Below are 12,617 nucleotides of genomic sequence, written 5' to 3' on the forward strand. Positions count from 1 at the left end.
TCTCCCAATGGTTCCAAATTAATTTGAATGTTCCACAATAGAGAGACAGCTCCATTGTTTGTATGCATTCCTAGCCTTGAACACAGTGTAATAATAGTCTTAAACCAGGCGTTATAAAGACAGAATACCAAAGAGGCTTACAGCCTTAGTTTCATGAAACATTTAGGCAGAACTTCCAAAGGCTGCGGATGATGAAAAAAGGTAAGCCAGAAAATGGGCTTCTGGGATCCAGAAGCCTTATTGTACAGAAGTCACATCAAATTAATACTGAGGGCCATTTGCAGCCTTTCTTCTCCAGAGCTTTTCAGAACGGATTAAGCTATGAAAACTCAGAAATTACTAAAGAACCTATTACACATTACTCGCACCCTTTTCTTCTTTCTCTTTGAAAAAATATTGATTGTGTTTCAGCTCAAATGTGCCACAACTCACAAGTTGCCTGTACACTTAAAAGAATGACATTTTAAGATAGATCCTGCTAAAAGCACATTTCTAATGGTTTATGAGAAATCCATTTCCTTTTTTTAAAAAACTTACACACATTTCACAATATTTGACATTTTCTAAATCAAAGTTTCATCTTTTTTTTTTTTTTACCTGATCTGCATATTGTATAAGTCTTTGTGTGGCAGTTTGCTGACACATCAGTAAAGGTCTCCTATTGCCAGTGTTTGTTTCCTCTCTCAATGCCTCTTCAAAGAAGTGCGGGGGGGTGCATGAATTGTAATTATGGCTCCTAACAGGATTCAAGAGTGCTAAAATGATGGCACTTGAGAACCAGGTCGTGTGGAGTTAAATGGCTGTCAGATGCTCAAAGCAGAGCAGCATGTGAACAAACACACAAAGGCTTCATAAGTCCACTTTGAGGGCCCTCCTAGACATTTTCTGTCTAATAGTGTATTAAGGATAAACTTCTGTCCCTTTAAAATTTTTGTGCATATTAACTCTCTTACAAGTTGAAATATTTCCAGGAATGTTTATCATTATTTATCACCAACTTTATTTCTTTATCTATAATTTATTATAATTATTTTATTTTATGGGATCAAGACAAAGTTATTTTTAATAGTAAGAACTACTGAGGGAGTTGTGGAATTTTGATCAAATTAAATCGCTCAATCAAAATTACAGTTATATTTTATTAGACAACACATGAGACAGGAACAGATCACATAATTGTTACCACCTGAGAAAACAGCAGTCACAGTGTCAGGCTATTCCACAACTTGGTTTCCAGAATTACGGAAAAAGATCATCTGTCTTTCCCAAACAGTTTAAATGCCTCACCAGGGCACAAGACCCCTCACCACACATTAAAGAGAGCAGCCCTCTATCAGGACCTTTAGGAGGCTCAACTTTGCCCTTTTCTTCAGTTGCCCCTCTAAAGAAACCAACCTGCAGCGTGAAGTCCCTATGCATGACCCTTATTAAACTCCTAATTGGATTGAGAGCCACTAAGAAAAAAAAATTCATTATTCATTCAGCTGAGATTTTCTTTAACATTCCTTCCAGTAGTTTGCCTTCTTAACAATAACATTCAAACTCATGTCACTGAATACTTCTTTTTTTCTTAACACAAACACATTTTTCAAAGATGGGAGTGTGGGCAAACCCTTTCTCACCTTCTCATTTAGAGAAAAGCACTATTTGATTTTCACAGGGTGCTTGTGACAGGCTGAAACAAAGCGCTGTGCTGCCCATTGTAAAGTTTTTCACTGCTGTAATGGTCTTAAAGTGGCTACAAGCAGGGTTCTATTCAGTGCTGACCAGGCTGCTCAGTTCTTCTCTTATCCAAGATAAACTCTGCTCTAGGCGGGAACTCTGAGTTTGGAGGACGAGTGGATGAAAGATTGAGTTGACTTATAACCAGAGGACTATTAGTGGCTGTAGAAGTTCCCAACACATTTACACTCATTATGGAGAATAAATAGCTCCACAGCAACAACATTAATCAAGTTAATTATAAAAAACAGCATAATGACAATAATTACAATAATACCTCATTAAGAAAAAGAATAAGAGACGGGAGAATTAATAGCAGACAGGTGTACAACACACAGCAATTATGGAACCTGAAATTAGTTCATTGCCTTGAGGCAAACAGAAGAGAAAGGGAAGGTTGTATGTGAAGCAGTGTGTGTGTGTGTGTGTGTGTGTGTGTGTGTGTGTGTGTGTGTGTGTGAAGGAGTGGAGGGGGGGTATAGGGGGCTGGTTTCAGGTCTGCAAGTAAGACTGATAGAGAGAGGCTCACTGACAAAAAAGGAATTGAAATAAGCAAACAAAAATGTCTTAAATGTGTAAATTAGAGAGAAAAATAAGAGGGAAAAGCTGCTTTTCCCTGCAGACTGGTGCCTTAGATGAGAAGGGAGCAGCGAAACGTGATCAAGGGAAGCCGTGGAGCGGTGCGGCAGGCGTCAAGATGAGCACTCAGCCAGCGAGTGGCAGCTTCCCCTTTTCCAGTCAATCATTCATTACAGAGCCAAGTGCTGCAGAGGAGTGCCTCCTCTTTTTGACCTATCATATTACTGCCTCTGTAAACTCCTAATCCTCCCTTCGTTAGATGGTGTCAACAGCCGACATGCTCTCACCCTGCTGCCGAAACTCCCTGCTCAAATGCATCCAAAGCCCTGCCAAGACCACAGAACTGACACTAATAAAATCATTTGAAATTTAACAAGGTAGAACGGCACAACTTCATCCATTTTTTCGGTACTTTCATCTCCCTTTTTGGCATGTTTTTCTTAATCATTAGAAAAATATTCCATAAAATTCACATCATTAAAACTCTTTTTTTTTGTCTCACCATCAGTTCCAGGACCAGTTCACTTTAGGTACCACAAAGAAACTTACGACTTTCACTCTTCAATCTTTCATCGGCTGACCAGGGAAGCCTGTTTTTTTGTGCCTTGGGGCTGTTCAGGAGCAGGTGAAAGCCTGGAGGCAGGAACCTGCGCATCAGCACTTCTTCGCCCGCCGTGACTCTTTCATAGGGACCCCATCTCCCAAATTTCTCTAATAGAGCCCAGTGAGATGACAACTATAATGAGTCCAACAGATGAAAGCCCAGCAGGACAAAGCAACATTCAGATACATCTCCACTCACACACACCGGGGCAGCAATCTGGGGCTCCCTGTGTGAATGTTATTTAGAAAAACAAAAGAATTGGTTCCAGAGTGAAAGAACAGATGAAGTGTCTGTTTTGGCAGAACTTCAAAAAAAAAGAGTTTTGGAGGTGTTTAAAATGCCATTTTCAACACAAACATCAGAAAACAATCAAGTTCATCAGAGGCATGAGCAAATATACCCGACTGTCTTTCACTTGAATGCATTAGAACAAAGATCTAACATAAAAAAAAGAAAAAACAAAAACAGATTTATGAGGTGATTTTTAGAAGGGTCCCAATTTAAGCTGACAGATAGCAGATACTCGGAGAAATGACAGCCCTGATTTAAAATGCTTCTGAGTGTAGCCCAATGTGACATATTGTCAAAACAATACTAATACACAAAACTGAAAGCAAAGTAGTTTATATAGTTATTTTTTTAATAAAGCACATCACATAAGCTTTTGTAATCAGAAAAGCTCTAAAAATGTTTCACTTTATTAGGAAAATTTATGTAAATTAGTGTGATAAAGTTTGTCACACCTACCATGTAACACAGTTTAAAGGATGCAAATTACCATATAAAATAAGCAATTGGCATCTGGCCCCATATGTCCCACTTTTTAGGTTGAGATGATGGAAATGAGGAAGATTTGATTGTGACACACTCCCCGTCTGTGCTCCACAATATGTGGTCTTTGCTAGTAACAGGCTAATATTCAGCACAGCTCACCACAACCAGAACTAATGGAAGTAGACAAAATGTCTCTGCTGCCATCTTTGTCTAGCATCCGCTGAGGGTGAGCCTTACTTTCCCCCTCCTTTTCTTTTCACTGTCCCCCTCTTTTCTCTCGCTTTTGAACGGAGGGTGACAGCGGGATAAAATGGTGGCAAGCAAATGTGGCTTCCATGTGGCAGCAATGGAAGGGGTGACAGGCCAGACTGAGGCCAGCACTATCAGCTGTGTATGGCTGTGCTTTGAACAAGCTGGATGGTTGCCATGGGACGATCAGGGCAGATCTGATGAGACACTAGTGGTTACAAACAAAAGCAATTAAATATCAAACCATGAAACACCCTCAAACTCCCACAGAAAACTGCTGGCCACCTGATACATATAAACTTTGTGCTTCTTTAATGGAGGCTGGTAATGTCTTGTAGTTCACTTTATTTTTTAAAACAAACCTAAATGTTTTACCTTGTATTTAAAATGCTTTCTAGATAATAGAATGCTACTTTATGAACTGTAAAATCCCAAATTTGGAAAATCTTAATCTGCAAAATTATCTTTGGACTTGTGACTCATGACTACAAACACGCACATATTTGGAGTTAAAACATGAAACACAAATTGTATAAACATTACAGAAAGTATTTTGAATCCTGTAAAGCTAGCAAACAAATGGCTTCCATGTAAAAGTTAAAGCTGAGTCATTTAGAGGGTTATTAGTTAACCCTGAGCTCAGAGGATGATGCGGTATAAGGGTGTAAATCACAGAGTGAAACAAGACAAACTCCTCCAATTCATTAATGGAAATGATCTGTCAATATGCTGGAGTCAATTCACACGTGTCAGCTGGGCTCAGCTCACAATGGGCCAGCCAACTTATGAACTCCCTGCACCACACCAGCGAGTCCATAAAACAACTGGCAACGCCGCTGGGGAGCACCCTGAGACACCACCCTTTTGCAAAGACCACCAGATGACACAGATGGGGCGAAACCAAACAAAGACGAGACTCCTTTTGTACAACGAGGGGACCCACTTTCAAAAGCCATTCATGCAACAAATTGGGGAAAGCTGGCCATGCAGCACTCCGAGTTTGCTCTTTTATTAGCATGTCTTTACGTCACAGTAAGTGAAATCAGATTTATGGCTCTTTACTAGAAAGGTGGTTAAAAATCAAGCAGACTTTTACGGAAAAAAAGAAAAGCAACCAACAACAGTTTGGCTGTGTTAACCAGAACCAGCTTGTTTCACATAAGCCACAAAAACAAGGCATGCAAACACTTTCCCACATTGCACAATAGTCACCAAATAATAAACTAAAGAACGTTTCTAAGGAAAAAAGCTTACGGGTTGTTTGGCTAAAAATGCAGGTAATATTTTTAAGAATTAAACAATCATATTGAAATAAAATAAATATTAAGCTTTAGTTTCTTTGTGTTGTTAATTACATAAATTAAAGTCTTTCTTACAAATATTAATATGATTTATATGCATGGTTAAGGTTTTGTAGCTTTAAATAGCATCAAGTTTTGTGTTTTCAAAGGCAGCACATCAGTAAAGGAAGTTTTCTTCCATGTAGGTCAATAAATATGTGCAAACAAGCTTTTCCTCGTTAGGCCCTTTACATTTCCTTTTCTTCTTCCGTCTCAGCTGCACACTTGTGCTGCTGCAGCAATCTGCATAGAGAGACATTTGTCATCATTAGCCCTGCTCTGACAGTTGGCACCCCGCACCTCAGATCTCCAAGACTGGCAATTATGAACCCTTCATTCCTTATTTAGGCAACATCACCTAATTTCAGTGCAGGCTATCCTAACAGTGTTTTATTCCAGTTATAGACTAACAATATACTCTCAGTTCTTTTTGTTACTTTATTTGTTGTCCAAGAGTATTCTTACTTTAAGACCACATGCCATGTAGGTGAGAATTATGTTCAGGTAGTCTGAGACATGAAATTATTTATCAAGAACAAGCAATGAGGAGACCTCCTTTTAAGAGCATCTGGGGGTCAGTAGGCAGATGATTATATCGCCCACTTTTAGATGGTAGACACTTTGCAAAGATTAAGATAAATCACAGTTTATTCGCTGAATTATTTATTTAGTGCCTTTAAGGGCAAATGTGGTTAAAAAACCTAAAAACTAAAATATTATAACATTAGAAGGAAAGAAACTAAATAAATCAACCACAAAAAAGTAAAAAATTATGTTGACAAAAATGGTCAACTCCGTAATTATAGTCATCTCCGTTTTTTAAGTAACAAAAAAGAAAACAAAGCATAGCTGTTTCTGTTCACAAAACATGTAAAACACCAAGAAAGTAATGATAAACCTTCTGCTAATATGAGTGAGTGCAAAGAACTACAACAGATCCCTGCCGAAAAGCTGCACTAAATGCCAAGTTAGACAGAATTTTTCTTATGTGATACATCCACACATTTTCTGGATTGTTACTTTGACAAACAAAACTAAATTGTATTCATGCTAAACTCATGCAAATACATGCATGCAATTTATCACCAAGGCTGACAAGCGTACCATATTGCAAAGGGGAGGGGTGAAGGGGCAAATGAAAATGAGACAATCAATTAAATTTCATAATTTACACTTTTCTTCAACTCTTTCCCCAAAAAACATCTGCCAGGAGCTTGATGATATGAACAACCTCGAACAATGTGATGCAGCTTTCTGACTTATCCAAATGAGATTGCTGAAACACAGCAGAGATGAAAATAAATAAATGGACACAACCCAAAGGGGGTCCACAGTGAGGCTCCAGGCCCCAAAATTAGCTGGCCTCCTACAGAGACACCATATTGCCTGGAATAATAATGGTCCATTAATAAAAATCTCAATGACAATTTAATTTTATAGCAAACGAAATCACAGAAAATATGTTAAAGCGAGTGGTTATCCCACGAGAATATTATTTTGCACAGTTTGAGTGCCATTGATGTCACATTTCTAAAGTGTCACTCCTTTAAATCTGATTTATACAGACATATGTCATCCGATTAGGTCCACTTGGACTAATCTGCACATTAACTTAGAGGCTCACTGGTAAAGTCGCTTTGAAGATGGCTTGAGGGTCTCTATGACACCAAAAATTTAATTTAAAAAAGCAGATGTCTGGCTTTATTTGTTCTTGTGTAATAGGATTATTACAATTATGAAACGTTATATGTAATTACACTGCCATTTCACTGGTAACAAAAAAATATCATCTATAATTATAAGATTGCTGACCACAGATGACTTGATCCAGCTTAAGGATTAGGTAAATCTTCAGCCTTACAATATTTATGGAGTCACAAGGTCATAGAAGATATTGAAATGTTAAATGATTGCATACTTTTTTTATTTAAAACTATACTAATTGAATATAAAGATGAAAAACAGTAACACATGAAGGCTTTTTATGACAAATGAACATAATATTATTGATCATAAAGTTGTTTTTTTAAAGATTTTCTAGCATTTGGTTCTCTACAGAAAACCCCCCAACAATTTTAAAGTTGAAGGTCTTTATCAAAAAACATTTCTTTCGTCAAAGATATTGAACCTACAGTATGCATGTCCGTGTCAGCAGAATGATCGGTTTTACTACAAGAAAGGGGAAAAAATGAATAAGTGTAGAGGAATGCTCTGAAAACAAAGAGGCCTTCAAAACAGGGTCACATGATCATGCAAAATTAGAGAAAGTAGACGTCTTTGTATTGATTTACACATACATGAATGTATCTTTCTGCTTCAGAAATAGGCTTGTGCTGGAATCACAATCCCATTCATCACACTGAAGGGCCTCCAACCACCTAGCAGGAGCGTACATGGAGTGACGAGAATGTTGGAGTGGCAAAGATATGAGTAAGAAGTCTGGATCGTTTTGGGCTGGACATGACAACTGCTGGAGTCATGGGACTGTGGAGCAGGTTGAGTTAATGCGGGATCTGTGCAGTCACATGCTTTAGAATGAGAGGTGATAATCTCAGTGAAAATCCCCCTTCTATCACGCATAGTGATGGCCAAAGGCTTGAATGCAAACTCAAGAGGTGCAGCTAGACTCTGCAGTGTATGACTTTAAGCATGATAGTCTGGAAAGAGAGTCTGGTTTCAATAAAAACCAAACCTGCTGAGCTACAGACAGTGGGAGAGAATAGAAAAAAAAAAAAAGTCTATAAAAACCTGAGAAGGGAATAGGCTTTTAGCGACCTCTCACCACATGAAAACCTTCCATGATATGCTCCATATCCTAAATAAATGTTCCATATGTATATGTCACGGAGAATAAAAATGTATAGTTCTTCAGTTTAATTTGACCAAAATACAATTCAGTAAAGAAAACTAAATGCAAAGTTATTTTTAAAATAACTCTTAGAACTTCTAACACATCACATAATTGGATTTCATACTTTAAATCTGTAATTTCTGCCTGGTAACAGCGTAAAATTATCACTAGGACTTGCCAAGCTGCTACTGGCAGTGTATCCGTGACAGGTTGTGATGATAATGGGAGTCACCGATCCATCAAGGTCCTTCTGCACAGCCCACCCCTCTGCTCAGCTACATCCACGTGGTGAGAGCTGGAGCTGAGCAGCAGCAGATTGCCCCCATAATGTCTGGTCGAATGCAGCTCCGACTATGGCAAAGATGAGCGTAAACGCCTTTGTGTTCCTTATCTGATCAATGCAGCATCCTCTTTTTGATGTTTTTTTTTTTCAAAGCATGAACAGTACCATGCAAGACGGAGTGCCAGTGCACCAATGAGAGCCAGAGAAGGTTTAGTGCAAGTGTGAATGCAAGATTTATTTATTTTTTTAATTTTTCTGGTTCGCAGAACTCTTATAAAATGTTCAGCTATATCATTTCTAATTGTTGTAAGTGCATTTTCTATTTAAAATGAATTTCGTTTTTGCCTAAACTACATATTCATAGTTACTATTATTTGCTTTAGTTGTTTGTTGTTTGTTGTTATTCATAGAACAGATTTTACAATATTAATGTCAAATTAAAAACAATGTTTTGATTACTTATAATATATTCCAATGTTTAATAAAATAATTTTTAGACTGAAATAATTAACAGACCACTAAATTTAGTTTTATCTTCTTTCCTTAAAGTAATAAAATTAAATGGAACTTTTGAATGATAAAAAAGAAACATTTTACATTTCAATCTATAAAACTGTTGGAAACATTTGGAGATAAAAACTGTTGAAACTTAATACAATATTGATGATGAGGATGATGAAGTAGATATTATTTAAAAAGTAAAGAATAAAAAAGAAATGTTGATGTGAAAATTTTGATATAACCAAAAAATAATAATTAAAAAAAATCCAAACAAATTGAACTTTCTAATATGTACAATAGCATATAACTTAAAAACGTTTCAGACATGATATTTTTAAACAAACATGGAAATCAGCGGGTAAGTTAGAACCAGGCTGTAAATAAAGCGCCTCACGGCTTTTGTTAAGCTTTAAAAACAAATCCTGTATCTCCTCAGACTGCTTGATAATTTCCATTAAACCGGAAAGGACTTTTGAAAGAAAAAAATAAACAATATTATGGCTGCTTTTTATTAGTATATGTTTTGAAAAATAAGTTGTACAATACATTCAAATAATGAAAAAATGGCCAGAGAATTAAAAAAATTATTTCGTCGTATAATTAAAATGTATCTAATGTGTCTTAATGAGTGAAATTACAAAGGCAGCTAAAACAGATTTAGCAAATATTCATTTTAATCAGAATACACGATTAAAACATTCTAAACCCACCTACTGTTTCATACAAGATTAAATACAGCGAGCTAAAAAGAGAGAGGATAAAGTCCAAGACAGAGGAAAAAAATAAAAGTCGTAGTTTTTTTTTTCGTCGGCTCAAAGGCGTAGGTGTACTTCCGCTCCTCGATATACAACCAGTACCTTTACTTTTTCCTTGTATATAACAGCCGGCGATGAATTTGTTTCCGACAAACTGCGGTGACGCGCTGGTCAACGATTGGACATCTTGGTTTCAACTCCTCCCTTATAATAAAGTGAGTGCGTGCGTGTGTGTGTGTCTCTCCCTGTTGTAAAACACAGCAACGCCGGGCGTCTGCGTAAAGAGGGCACACTCCACTCTGCGCAATTACGCGGACTCCTAACTGGCACTGCGATCAGAGAGAGAGAGAGAAGAAAATAAAAGGCATTTTCCTCCACCTATTAAACGAGGTGAAAATGGACTTTTAATCACAGCATCCGGATCATTTCCAAAGCTTGCTCTTAGCACTTCGATGCAGTTCGCAGCACAGCAGCTGTGAATGTGATGACTCTTACGCATGTGCTCTGAGCACATCCCTGTTTTATAAATAGACTTTTTTTTTCTTTTTAGATAGCTTTCCGTCTTCTCTAAAATTGGCTCCCGTACAAACAGCCGCGTTGGATCCCTCGGCGTACTGCGAGACTCCGGTGTACAACCCGGATCTCTGCCCTAACATGATAGCCGCGCAGGCAAAGTTGGTGTATCATCTCAACAAATACTACAACGAGAAATGTCAGTCTCGGAAGGCGGCCATCTCCAAAACCATCCGGGAGGTGTGCAAGGTGGTGTCGGATGTCCTGAAGGAGGTCGAGGTGCAGGAGCCCCGCTTCATCAGCTCTCTCAGCGAGATGGATAACCGCTTCGAAGGACTGGAGGTCATTTCGCCCACCGAGTTTGAGGTTGTGCTCTATCTGAATCAGATGGGAGTGTTCAACTTCGTGGATGACGGCTCTCTCCCGGGCTGCGCCGTCCTCAAGCTCAGCGACGGCCGCAAGAGAAGCATGTCCCTCTGGGTGGAGTTCATCACAGCCTCCGGCTACCTCTCAGCGCGCAAGATCCGATCGAGGTTTCAGACACTGGTGGCGCAGGCTGTAGATAAGTGCAGCTACAGAGATGTTGTCAAAATGGTCGCTGACACGAGCGAAGTGAAGCTGCGCATCAGAGACAGATACGTGGTGCAAATCACCCCGGCTTTCAAATGCACTGGCATCTGGCCCCGGAGCGCCGCGCACTGGCCTCTGCCCCACATCCCCTGGCCCGGTCCCAACCGAGTGGCGGAAGTCAAAGCGGAGGGATTCAATCTTTTATCCAAAGAGTGCTACTCCCTGAACGGCAAGCAGAGCTCCGCGGAGAGCGACGCCTGGGTGCTGCAGTTCGCCGAGGCCGAGAACCGGCTCCTGCTGGGCGGATGCAGGAAGAAGTGCTTGTCGGTGCTGAAAGCGCTGCGCGACCGGCACCTCGAACTGCCAGGACAGCCCCTGAACAACTACCACATGAAAACTTTAGTTTCCTATGAGTGTGAGAAACATCCCCGGGAGTCGGACTGGGACGAAAACTGCCTCGGCGACCGCCTGAACGGGATTCTATTGCAGCTTATTTCGTGTTTGCAGTGCAGAAGGTGCCCGCATTATTTCCTGCCTAATTTAGACCTGTTTCAAGGGAAACCGCACTCTGCTCTAGAGAACGCAGCCAAACAGACTTGGCGACTGGCAAGAGAAATACTGACCAACCCCAAAAGCTTGGAGAAACTCTGAGGTAAAATGAAAAAAAAGAAAATATTTGTTCACATCGTTTAAAAAAAAAGTGTCAAACAGGTCTAACAAGCTGTTGAACGGACACAAAAACAATCTGCAAAGTCTTGTGAAATGTAACTGTCTTCTGTTGTTGAACATTTTTGGCCCAGCCTGTTTTAAAACGAGTTCTTAGAACAATTTATCGGAATTATTCCTGTGCACCTTCAGGAGGTGTTAACAGGCTAAAGCGAGTTTAAATTATTGCCAACAACTGACTCAGAGCATCACAGCAGTGCTTGCTTTTCTTTCAAATCTCACTTTTCGTAAAATGCTTTAGAATAAAGCCCCATATAAAAATAATTTGGATTAAAAGAAAAGACACACACCTGTACATTTTATACTGTAAATACATTCATAGATTGTGAATCAAGTGGTCTGAAATTGTGAATGTTGTTCTGTGGCAAGTAAATAGGATCCACCTGTTTAAATCTGAACTTTTTCCCCCATTTTTCTGGTAGAAACGTTATTAATTTATACTTGCATCAGTGGTAGTCTGACTCACCTGTTTCAATGAACATTTTTTAAAATGTTTTGAAAGTTTACATTTTGGAATATAGGCGTAAAACATTTGTTACATCGAAAACATTCCATCAGTTTACTTGAATTATTATTTAAAATTATTCAAAACATTTGAGTTGTTTGTCCTCTTCCATGCTTAGGCCTGATAAAAAAAAAAAAAAAGAAAATGAAAGCCTATATATAGTATATATAAATATATTACAGTTTAATTGGAAAAATGCACTTGAAATACACTGGATTATAACATCTGTGATCTGATTTTTTTAATTATTATTATTTCTGTCTTTGGTCTAATTTAAAGAGTTAATAAAACAAGGTGTTTTATACTTGTGTCCTATTATGGTTTTATTAATACTCACTTAGTAAAGCAAGTCCCGTCAGAATAATCATAAAATAAAGAAACGATGTAAATTAATAATTTTGTAGTGTGTAACAGTGGGCAAATACAACATTATAAACCAGATCTACAAACTAGTATGGATTCTTTATAAATGACAGTCCGTTTTATAATAAACTGATTAAAATTATGTCACGTTTAACTTTTAAAACTGAATATAAAATTTTCTTGTTCGAATTTGCAGGGAAAAAAAACACCCAAGTGGAAATTGAGATATGAAAAAATATATATCATAAAAACCGTTGCAAATTAAACCGGAGAGGGAGAAAA

At 38.3% G+C, this 12,617-nt stretch overlaps 2 protein-coding genes across 3 annotated transcripts in view; one reads left to right on the plus strand and one right to left on the minus strand.

The window, feature by feature from the left end:
* The window catches only part of nbeab (neurobeachin b), a 179,904-nt gene that overhangs the window by 49,737 nt on the left and 117,550 nt on the right, over nt 1–12,617 (minus strand). The gene's annotated exons all lie outside the window — the stretch shown is intronic.
* Nucleotides 9,921–12,179, plus strand: mab21l1 (mab-21-like 1). The gene has a single exon (XM_017416345.3). It carries the CDS (start codon nt 10,313–10,315, stop codon nt 11,390–11,392), a length of 1,080 nt encoding a protein of 359 aa, XP_017271834.1. The 5' UTR covers nt 9,921–10,312; the 3' UTR covers nt 11,393–12,179.

The sequence above is a fragment of the Kryptolebias marmoratus genome, linkage group LG2 (assembly GCF_001649575.2).
Source record: "Kryptolebias marmoratus isolate JLee-2015 linkage group LG2, ASM164957v2, whole genome shotgun sequence".
Lineage (NCBI taxonomy): Eukaryota > Metazoa > Chordata > Actinopteri > Cyprinodontiformes > Rivulidae > Kryptolebias > Kryptolebias marmoratus.

Coding starts and splice junctions, on each gene's coding strand:
- mab21l1 (XM_017416345.3), top strand. CDS start 10,313: ATGATAGCCGCGCAGGCAAAGTTGGTGTATCATCTCAACAAATACTAC.